An 11,830-nucleotide genomic window follows, 5' to 3' on the forward strand; every position below is an offset into this window, starting at 1 on the left:
CCAGGGCCACTTGTACAGATTGTATGTCATCAGCTTTTTAAAGATTTCTGGGTTGGCTTTTGGTATTTTTAGGTTTTTCTCAAATCTATTGTGATTATTTTCACACTCCCAGAATATTATCCATTTTCTTAAAATTTTTACTTTGTTAGCACAGAGTTTAGTACTTTAATTAAAACATGTGAGTGTGAGTATAAAATGCAATTTAGATATTTATTTCTCATTATGTTTCTCCTTTTGATACTTGGCAAATGCCTCTATTATATTGGCCTACACTGCTCTGTGGTTGTAAGTCTGACCATTTCCTAACTCATGTACATCAGCAAGTATTTATAGAGTCCTTGCTGTTCTAGAGTTTCCATACTTAATGTCAGATACACACTCGAAAACTAGTCCTCGTGGGCTCGTCTCCCGGGAGCCCTGGCCTACGGATTCTGACTGTGTTCCCATCCTTACTTCCTTGTTACTTGACTTGAGTTGTTCTGTTATTTTTCTGGCTTCTTTCATTGATGCTTTAGCTTCTTATTTATTAACCATGACATTTAAGACTGTAATTCTGCCTCTCATTATAATTATGACACATTTGTTATGAATTGTTCCCATTTAAAATTTTTTCAAATGAATTCTAATTTTATTCTTTAAAAGTATATTTAAGGGGGCCTGGGTGGCTCAGTCAGTTAAGCACCTGACCTCGGCTCAGGTCATGGTCTCATCATTTGTGAATTTGAGCCCCACCTCAGGCTTTCTGCTGTCAGTGCAGAGCCTGCTTCAGATCCTCTGTCTCCCTCTCTCTCTGTCTCTTCCCTGCTTGCTCTCTTTCTCTCTCTGTCTCTCTTTCAAAAACAAACAAAACAAATTTTTAAGTGTATTTAAGAAAAAACTGAGATATTCATTACTTGCATTGCTCTTTACAGCTTTACAGTCATATATATCCTGTCCCATGAGCTTTAAAAACAGGATTTTATATATGTGATTATGTGTCTGTTCTATTTACCTCTGTTCTCTACTCTGCCGGTGCAATCATTCATTCATCCCACAAATATTTAATGGTTCCCTGCAATGTGCTGGGCAATTTAACAGTGTTTTTATTGCTGTTTTTTATACACAATGAATTCCAACTTATCAAAACACTTGGGAGCTCATATGACTCTTCATTTGTCTTATCTGGACCCAGAGTAAAAGGGAAAAGCCTTTTCATCAGTTCTCTTGTAAGCAGTCTTGCTAATATTTAAAGTTTTCTTCTTATTGGATGAACTCCCTCTGTGGGCAAGGGGGAGTCCAGGGCCCTGGGTCAAAGTTGGCTGTGAGAATGGACGTCACTCTGAGAGCAGCTGGAAGTCGTGCGGAATAAAACTCCGTATTCATGACAAAAATAGACCACAGATCATGGAGACTCTCAGAAATAAGCATTTACTCAGAAGGCCCAAATGGGGATGTGCACTCTCTGAGGAGGCTGAGGTGAAGGGTCCAAGTAGGGACCCCCAGGAGCTGGGTTGGGAAGAAGGACCCGGGAAGACCCTGGAACCTAGGGACAAAAGCTCCTGTGTAGACCCTCTGTGCAGTCTTGAAACCACTTAGCTGGTTCTAGCCACTTCTAGTGAAAATGAATTTAAACTTGCATCAAAGATGAAAACCACACAGTTCTTCAGGGTTCATGTTCTAAACATTAATTTTTATTCTTCAGTTCTGTCCACATAGGTGCTGATACATCAGATTGGATGCACCCAGAAAAGACCCCAAAAGTTGTGCATCCTACCACGTCCAACAGACACCCCAGACTGTTTTCTTGTGAATTGACTCATTCTCTTAAAAGTCGGCTGTGCGCAGGTTTCCTCTCTGCTGAGCACCGCACGCTGCCCGTGACCCCGGGCCGTTACCCCAGGTCCTGGCGGTTCTTAGGGGCTGCTCCGGGGCTGTTCTGTGCTCTGTGCTGGCGAGACTCCCCCGGCTGCTGCCCTCCATCGAGGTCTCCAGCTCGCCCTGGGGTTGGCTCTGCTTTGCAAAGGGCTTAGCAAAGGCAATTTGCAAATAACCGAATTAAGCCATCTTAAATGATTGAAAACATAAGACGGGTTAAAATCTACACCAGCTTTAAGCAAAGTAATAGAAATTGAAATGTGTATACTCTGTTTTTCTTTTATTCCATTTTTTTTAGTGAACACATAAACATTTTTTTAATTCATACCTATCGCCATTTCCAGCGTATGCGTTATCTACTGGGACAGTCTGGCAGTGACACTGTGTCTGAGTCCCTCGTGGGCAAGGACCTTCTCACTCATCCTGTGCCCAGAGCACCTTGCTCAGTGTTGGGTTCCCATGAAGTGCTCAGTAAGACAAACAACGAAAAGTGCTCAGTAAATGTGTTGGGCAGAATGAATTCAATGAACCAGTAATACTATAAGTGTTCAGCAAGAAATAAAAGTCGTATATAAAAAATTACCCAAAAATGCTAAATAAGGTGTAACAATGTTGCTTTAAAATGCACACCTGGTGGGGCACCTGGGTGGCTCAATCGGTTAAGCATCTGACTTCGGCTCAGGTCATGGTCTCATGGTTTGTGAGTTTGAGCCCCGTGTCAGGCTGTGGGCTGACAGCTGGGAACCTGGAGCCTGCTTCCAATTCTGTGTCTCCCTCTCGCTCTGCCTTTCCCCGCTCACACTCTGTCTCTCAAAAATAAATAAATGCTTAAAAAATTTTTTAAATAAAAAAAATAAAATGCACCGCTAAGATTTCAAGAAGGTAGAAACAAATCTCAATATAAGAGCTGAGAATCAGGGGCCAGGCAAGGGGGGCGGCTGGTTCCCAGGGCAACTGCTGGGTGCTCACGGAGAGCTGGGTGAGCAGCCTCTGGGTGCAGATGGCGGTGGGCGGCTGGAGTTGGGAGCTACACTGAAAATCAGGCCACGGAAGTGACAGGGAAGATTTGTTTTTTACCCATATTTGATTTCCAGGAGGAAAATCTAAGAATCTGTCACCACAGGTGTGTCCCCCCACAAGTTGGGTTTTCCCGAGTGTGTCTTCTGCATGGCACAGAAGCCCTAAGCAGAGACATTCAGGTAAAGTGTCCTGAACGAGAAGCCGCAGGGTACCTGGCAGAAGCAAACACAGGTGCTCCTGGAAGGAAGCATCTTCGCCCAGGGCTCACAAGGTCCCAGAGATAAGTCTGAGGACAAGCTCATCTCCCAAATGCACAAACTACACAAAGAGGGAGCCACTGGGCATGAAAGTCTGCAGGTAACCAAGTGAGATTACATCCTCAAAAGTGCACATAATGAAGTCAGCAGGCATGGGAAGCAAATAAGTGCATTTGAAATGTTTTTTTAAAAACTGGGAATTAGAAATATAAACCCAAAACAAGATGCTCTAGCCAGACCTTATCTAAGAAAAAAAATCGACCTCAAAATAAAAGTCAAGAAGATACATTCCATAGGGGCTCAGCCGCAGGCTCTGGGGTGAGGAGTGTGGCCACCAGGGACGCAGCGCCGGTTGCACCAGGGAGAGGAAACCTCTGACAGGTGGTCAGTCTGACGGCAGGCCTGGTCGGAGAGGATGCCGTGGCTAATAGCTCAAAGATGCACCAATCCTCTTATGTGGAGAGCGTGACCGCCCCGTATACAGGGAGAAAGCCACGGCCAGGCAATGGTGCTGATGCCGGAAAATGCCTGAGACCGAGGACAGACGGCCCCCGCATGCACAAGAGCAGCAGGGCAGACAGCAGGTGCCTTCCAAGGGCCTGGAGAAGATGACCGTCAACTCAGGACTGTACTGAAGCTGACCGTCCACCCAGAAAGGAACGGGGAAGAGAAGTTTCAGAAAACCAAGCCAACAGGATCCACAACCAGCAGACCCTCATTAAAAATGTCCAACAAATGTGCTTCAGGGGAAAATAGTAAGCCAGAAAGAAGAACTGAAGATCAAGAAAGAATGTAAGCAAGAATAAATAAACAAATAAGGAAGCCTAGCAAAGACTGACTATTTAGAGCAATGGTAAAATTAGTCAGAAGGTACTAAAAAACAAGGTGAAGCAAATACTGGGCAGCAAACAGCACAGGTGACGGGTGATCAAAGTTATATGCAGCACGTGCACTGAGTAAAACTCATTAAAACATCAGAACACTAGCACAAGGTATTCGTCACGTGCACACACCCTGTGAAGGCGCCATGGGGGTCAGCACCCCAGCCCAAGGGAAGTGGCTGGTTACCCGGGGCATCCCCGGGGTCTGACTCCGTTGGCGTTCTGGTTTTGTTGATTTTTGGTAGGTGTGTTACAGATGTTATATACTAATATGTATATAACATAGATTACATGTTATGTATATATTAGATTATCTGATATGTATACATTATGTATAAAAATATTATATTGTTTTCTATGCTTTGGGTAGGTTTGAAATACTGCATTTTCCAGTTATTTACTGTTATCACAAAACAAAATCCCCAGTCCTATTTATAACCCCTCACTCAGAACAGAAAATAGAAAATGGACAAAGACTTAAAATTAGAGTTTTCAAAAACACTTTCAGAATGCCAGCATGCCATCTCCTCTCTTCTTGAGCTAAAAAGAATGACAACAGTGTCATCACAGGTGCAGACTCCTTACAATCTAAAATGGGGATCTTGGTCTGCCTCTTAAGGTTCAACAAGGAAAAACCCTCCTGAAATCAGATAATACATTAGCTTGCCAGATCAAACCTCAAGCTAACCTTGATTGCCTGAACTATTTGAGAGGCTATACTAATTAATTTCATTTTCTCCTGAAATCTTACCTAGAAACTCATTTTTCCAAGTAGTATGGTTTACTTCTGAAATATGTCATTACCCACTATTTTTATAATAGTTTATTATCAAATTGGTTTCCATATAACACCCAGTGCTTCTCCTCACAAGTGTCCCCCACCATGACTATCACCCCCTTCCCACTTGCCCCCCTCCCCCTTCAGTCCATGGTTCGTTTTCAGTATTCAATAGTCTCTCATGGTTTGTGTCCCTTACTCTTCCCTGCTGTCTTTCCCCTTTCCCCTTCCTATGGTCCCCTGCCAGGTCTCTCCTGTTAGACCTATGAGTGCAAACATATGGTATCTGTCCTTCTCTGCCTGACTTATTTCACTTAGCATAACACCCTCCAGGTCCATCCACTTTGCTACAAATGGTCAGTTTTCATTCTTCCTCATTGCCATCTAGTATTCCATTGTATAGATAAACCACATCTTCTTGATCCACTCATCAGGTGATGGACGTTTAGGCTCTTTCCATGATCTGGCTATTGTTGACAGTGCTGCTATGAACATTGAGGTACATGTGCCCCTATGCATCAGCACTCCTGTATCCTTTGGGTAAATCCTCAGCAGTGCTATTGGTGAGTCATAGAGGAGTTCTCTTGATAGTTTTTGAGGAGCCTCCACACTGTTTTCCAGAGCAGCTGCACCAGTTTACATTCCCACCAACAGTGCAGGAGGGTGCCCGACTCTCCACATCCTCGCCAGCACCTATAGTCTCTTGATTTGTTCATTTCAGCGACTCTGACTGGTGTGAGGTGGTATCTCAGTGTGGTGTTGATTTGTATTTCCCTGATGATGAGTGACACTGAGCATCGTTTCATGTGCCTGTTGGCCATCTGGATGTCCTCTTTGGAGAAGTGTCTGTTCAGGTCTTCTGCCCATTTCTTCACTGGATCATTCATTTTTCATGTATGGAGTTTAGTGAGCTCCTTGTAGATTTTGGATACTAGCCCTTTATCTGACATGCCATTTGCTACTATCTTCTCCCATTCTGTCGGTTGCCTGTTAGGTTTTTTTTTTTTGTTCTTGATTCCCTTGCCTCTGGGGATGTGTCGAGGGGGAAACTGCTGCGATTGAGGTCATTACCCACCAGTGAGCCTCCAGTGATGAGGGTAACACAGAGAGGGAGAGCTCTCGCTGAAGGGCATCACCCTGATGGTAAAGAACAGCACAGCAGACAGACAGTGGGTGCAGGCCAGCCCACAGGGTCCCCTGACCCGCAGAGGCGGCCGAGCCGTGTGAAGCTGCAGGAGCAAGGGTCTCCTGGGCCGCCCCTCCTGCCCCAGGCTGCACCCAAGTTTGCTCGACGACCCCAGGGTGAGGGCTCTGCTCAGGGCGTCCCTGGTGGGCACAGCCCTCTATCTAGAGTTTGGAACTAAGCTGGTGTGAACTGGGCTGTGGAGAAATCAGGGCCAATGCAGAATTCCCCTTGCCTCCCCTCTCAGGGCCCAGGGCAGCATAAACCGGTTAGGTCAAGACGTGTTTGCAAACCAGCCAGTCCCCGTGGTCTCTGGGGCACTCTCACAGGAAGCACCCTCCAAACCCCTCTGGTCTCAGCAGCAGGACAGTGATCAGTGAAGCTGGGGACCCCTTCAAGTCAGCCCTCCCCATACAGAGCCATCAGCAATAAATTTTAAGGAAAGAGATGGGTGTTTAAAGACACGAATAAAATGTTTGGGTTCAGAATGAAGGTGGGCTTGGGAGCCTAGATGGCTCCACCAGTTAAGCAGCTGACTCGGGCTCAGGTCACAGTCTCACGGTTTGTGGTTCTGAGCCCCTTGTCGGGCTCTGTGCTGACAGCTCACAGCCTGGAACCGGCTTCAGATTCTGTGTCTCCCTCTCTCTCTGCCCCTCCCCCACTCGGGTCTGTCTCTGTCTCTCAAACATGAATAAACATTAAAAAAAAAAGAAGAATGGAGGTAGGTGGGCTGTGAAATAACATCATCTCTTGTGCGCCTGGTGATGGGCAGCCAAGAGCCCTGCATGAAAGGAAGCATGAGGTCGGATATGGGAACCTACGCTTTGTCCAGTACTGGCCACCAAAAGTTCACACGTGTGTTTTCCTTTCTTTGTAGATCACGTTTTACGTTCTGGTGAAAGCCATTTACACGCTGGGCTACAGTGTCTCCCTGATTTCGCTTACAACCGGAAGCATAATTCTTTGTCTCTTCAGGTAAGTATCAGAAATGAGCCGTTCTGCAGGCTGAGACCAGAAATTGCCCATTTAAGCCATCTAGGCCCAGCAGAGGAGGCCAGAAGGTCACTGCCTCCAAGTCTTCTCTCTGTGTGTTAAACCAATAAAACTCCCTTGGAGAATGCCTGTGTGAAATATGATACTAATATTTACATTTTTATTCAAATACTCTGCATTTCATATAAAGAGATAATACTGACTTTGGACAAGAATTCAGTTCAACTTCTACTTACTAAATATTAGCCATTGTGCAAATCCTGTGAAAATACAGAAGCAATGTGAGCTTACTCTTGCTATTCAGAAAGCAGCAACACTTGTGGCATCGGTGCTTTATTAAGAGACACCACACTGTGTTCCAGAGTAGGAAAGCAGGAGTAAGACTGCCTGGGTTCAAATCCCGGGTCAGTCTCTTAGTAGCTTTGTGACTTTGGACAATTACTTAACCTATGACCTGGAAAGCGTGGGCGCTAATGACGCTCTGTGGCACGAAGCCAGCACTCTAAACTCTGCCGGCTTTTCCCCCGGCAGTGGGGTTAGAGTTCCCGCTGACCCGAAGCTGACGACCTGCGCTGGACACAGCTGGCTGGTCAGGGTTTGGAGAACAGGCCCTGGTTTCAGATCGGAAGCTTCTGGCAGGAAAAGCTCGAGGATCACGAGCAGTAAACAAACTGGACAATATCCACTTAATTTACCAGGGATTTGATCACCCAGGTATTATTTCTCTTTACACAAATCCATTCACATGCTGGCCAGCATTCAGATCGAATCAAAGATATGGCAAATGGAAACAGACAGCCCCTTAGGAGATCCATACTTGGAAGTAAACAAGTGAAAACTGATAAAGAATGTAGCTGAGAATCCCATCAAATATAATAAAGTTGTTTATTTTTTTCAGGCATCTCACGTATATCAGGAGGGTAGTCATTCTCCGAGAGAGGAAGTCAGTACCTTTAATCCAGAACTGTGCAGGGCAGCCCATCATATTCTAGTTCCGAAAAGAAAAGAAACAACTTTGGTGCAACATTAATATCTGTTCTATCTTCTGTATTTTATTATGTATTTTTAAATATTCAAATTGTTAAAGATTTAAAAAAAAGAAAGGAAAAATGTAGGGAGGTAAGCTGGCACAGGGTAACTTGAATTAGAAAACTTCAGCTTATTTTTAAAGAGTTCCCATATTGAACAATCCATATCCTTGGCACTGGCAGTTTCTCTCCGATTTGTGATACATGACATATTTAATTAGCCAGCCGAATGGCATTTTGGAATTATTGCAAATGTGGATGTTGGTCTTTAAGAGAATCTCAAATGGAGTCATTGTGTATCAAACAATCTTTTCTACGTGGACATCGCTAGTCACCCGCTGGTGACACGTGTCTGCTTTGGATGTCGTTCTGCTGCGGTTCGGTGGGTAACGGCCACCGAGAAAAGTGCCCGAGCTGCTGTGCGTCCTCAGGTCCGCCTTCAGCGCCGGCCACAGAGACGCTCACACTTCCGCCTCCATCTGTCAGCTGTGCCTACGTGCACGATGCCGCAAGTGTCGATTTCAAACTCCCGATTGTAAAAACGACCCCTCTGCCACCCCAGTAATTCCACCTGGGAAACAGAACTACTTACAGCCATGGAACATTTGCTGTTCATAATAGCCCTGTAGCTAAGAAAGCACTGAGTAACCATGTTCTTCTTCTACAAACAGAAACGGAGCGACTCACCTCCTACACCAAGTCCAAAGTGCAGCACAGCCCTGAATAACAAGCACACGACCTAGTTTTGGGTGGGACTCGCTGGGTGGTCATTGCAGCCACCGTCTTTGAGTGCACACATTAGCTCCGGAGGGGAAGTGCTGTTCCTGTCCCTGTTCCACCAGTGAGAGCAGGGCAGCCCAGAGAGGTGCTGAGCACCCAGCTTGCAGAACTGGACACATTCACAACCGCTCACACCTCCTTTCACCCTCGGGAGCTGGGGTTTCATTCCAGCCACCAAGCGTGAGCAGGTGCCAGCGCGGCCTCTCCGGAGGCCACAGTCTCAGCTCCGTCCATCATCCAGTTCAGATCTGTAGTCAGAAGTGAAATGAGCAATGAGTGATAAATGACACGGCTAAAACACTCAGCAAACGTGACTTGGTGTGTGCTCATCTCTGAACGGCAGTGATAAGCCCCCAGCTGCACTCAGGGGAAGACATGGCTGAGAGAGGTGAGAAGGAGAAAAAAGAGAAGAGCGGACGGTAGTGTGAGAGATGAGCGAGGGCGGCCAGCACGAGGGGCAGCGGGCGCAGGGCAGCCTGGGGGAAAGAAACCACCTTCCAGGCGAGGTCTTCCGGGGCCAGGAACAGCCTTTCACACGCATTTCCTGTTTCCTTTTAACTCATCGAGGATTTTTATTCATTTTCCCCTTTTAGATTGTTAGTTATACATTCTGTTCTTCTTCTTCTAGGTGTCACCCCAAAATTGCAACATGCGTCCTTGTCTCAGAGGAGTTAACTTCCGATTGCTATTTTTAGCACTTCCCCATCAATTCCAGACTTCACGACATTTTAATTCCACTTCCCCCCCCCCATGTCTTTTGTGTTTCGTGCTATATTTTAATCCAACATCTATTTTAAGGCCACTAGTCATTATAGTTGTTGTCATTTAAAGTCAGTATCTACTTAAAGACACCACGTCTTCACCTTTCCTAAGTTCTCCCTTCCCTCCTGTTTCGTCCTGTATTCCGTGTCTCTTCCAGGGGTCCTTCCCCTCCTGCCCCAAGACCCCCTCCAGCATTTCTGTCAGCACAGGCCTGGCGGCAAGCACTCCTCAGGGTTTTTGATTGCCTGAGATCGTCTTAATTTTGCCTTCATTTGAGGATATTTTTGAGAGGGTTGAATTCCTCATTGACAGCTATTTTCTTTCATCACATTGAACATGAACCTCGCTTTCCTTTTTAAATTCAGCTGCCAGCCTCCGACGGGTGCGTCCTGTTGCCAGGTGCTTAAAGGATTTGTTTGGTCTCGGGTTTTCAGCAGCTGCGCTATCACAGGACTTAATGCGGTTTGCTTTGTCTTTCTCCTCGGGGTTAATAACTTTTCTTTAATCTGTTATTGTATTTTTCTAGTTTCTAAAACCTCTTAGCTAGTATTCTTTTAATATTGCTTCGTCCTTTTTGTCTCCTGTTATTCCCAAACCGTATTGTCATATGTTCAAGGTCTTCACCATTTTTCCATATATTATTTCCTACACTTTTTCTACACTTACCCTCATTTTGTCTCTACTTTAATCTATACTTATTCTACTCATTTGTTTTCTAATTCAGAGTGTTCTCATGTATGTGTCTGGTCTAATGTTAGACTCAGGTATTTGTTCGTTTCAGGGTTCTTTCTGAGTTTTCAATTTTCCATTTGATTGTTATAATCACTTCCATTCTTTAATAAAATTCTGGACCTCTTCATCAGTTTTCTTGAATATATAAATCTGACTAAGACAGTCCATGTATCTGAATCTCTTTCTATTCTCTGGAGGTTTTGTTGCACTTGATTATTTGCTCCTGTTCCTGGTATATCTTGTAATTCATTTTTGAAATTATAAATAATTCAATTGTAGAGGCTTTGAGTGACATCTTACTACAGAGAGGATTTAGTTTTTCTAGAAAGATGAACAGACCACCCAGAGCCAGTTGGGGGTTGAGCTGATCTGAGACTGGGTTTCAGGCTTTGGGACGTCTGTGTTTCTGATTTGTTGTAGCTCCTAGGTCATAGCTCTTCGGGGTTTCTAACTAAAGCCCGGAGCCCCTCTGCTGCCGCAGACCCTGAATTCCAGCGGTCGCCGGTCCGTACGTGAGCTTGCCAGCATCTCTTCCCGCGTCTTACTTCCTTAGCCACTGGTCTGGCCTCATCCCTCAGCCTCTCGGCCGGCACAGCACACCGAGGTGGGCAGCTGCCTGGACGAGGACGCCCGAGAGGGAGGGTGGGCGCAGGGCGCGTCGCCACGTCCCCTTCTTGGCAGGGTCCTGGTCCTCCAGGTCCTGGCCACTCTGGCCGCAGTCTCGAGGCCTCAGACAAATCACGCCTGTCCCTGGGGGGGATGTGGTCAGACAAGCTGCTGCTTTGTAGATTTTCATGCGGGTCTTTTGCACTATGATTTTTAATGTCCTTCAAAAATTTTTAACTTTATTTAAACCTAAAAATCTAGCACTCAGTGACTGTTGAAGTGCACCTGTGTGAAGCTTGCTTCCTGAGGGCTCTGAATTAAGTCAGAGTCAAATCAAAAGCCCAAATAGATCTTCTCCAGAGCAGAATTTAAGTGGTACGAGAGAATTAGAAACAAAAAGTTCCAAGCACTTTTTAGAGAAGCGAGGTATCACAGAAAGTTAAGGCAGCGTCATTGGTGTGGGCCTTGCAGGAAATTCACTGTGAAGATGCTGGGTCTTCACGGCTGTGAAGTGAGCACACGCCATTGCAGGCTCGGGACTCAGCGCTGTTCACTCTATACTGATACCTTAAATCCTATTCCCCAACCCCAGCCTAAGGAGAGCCTCCGAAATAAAGGAAAAGGTTTATGTAGAAAACCAGTTATCATAATGCAAAACTGAAAACATCCTAAATATACAGTAAGGAACAATAACTTCCATACAAAAAGAAGAAAACCTTAAGATTAAAGCCACATAGGCAATTGTTAAAGTGTTCTCGACATCTGAGTTTAATTATCTAATCCTCCCCCACCCCATCCCCACCTCACCCCTTCTCTTCCCTCCCTCCCCCACCCTCACTCTTCATCCCTGCCTTCCCCACCCATCATCCCTGCCTCCCCACACCTCATCCCTGCCTCCCCCACCCCTCATCCCTGCCTCTCCCTGCACCTCATCCCTGCCTCTCCCCACCCCTCAT

At 45.7% G+C, this 11,830-nt stretch overlaps 1 protein-coding gene across 1 annotated transcript in view; it reads left to right on the top strand.

Annotated features, from left to right (window-relative positions):
• The window catches only part of VIPR2 (vasoactive intestinal peptide receptor 2), a 210,060-nt gene that overhangs the window by 187,235 nt on the left and 10,995 nt on the right, over positions 1–11,830 (top strand). The window contains exon 11 of the mRNA XM_029954208.1: positions 6,851–6,948. Within this exon, the coding sequence (XP_029810068.1) occupies positions 6,851–6,948 (98 nt within the window). The remainder of the gene's footprint in view (positions 1–6,850; positions 6,949–11,830) is intronic.

This window comes from Suricata suricatta, chromosome 2 (genome assembly GCF_006229205.1).
Source record: "Suricata suricatta isolate VVHF042 chromosome 2, meerkat_22Aug2017_6uvM2_HiC, whole genome shotgun sequence".
NCBI classification, from domain to species: Eukaryota; Metazoa; Chordata; class Mammalia; order Carnivora; family Herpestidae; genus Suricata; species Suricata suricatta.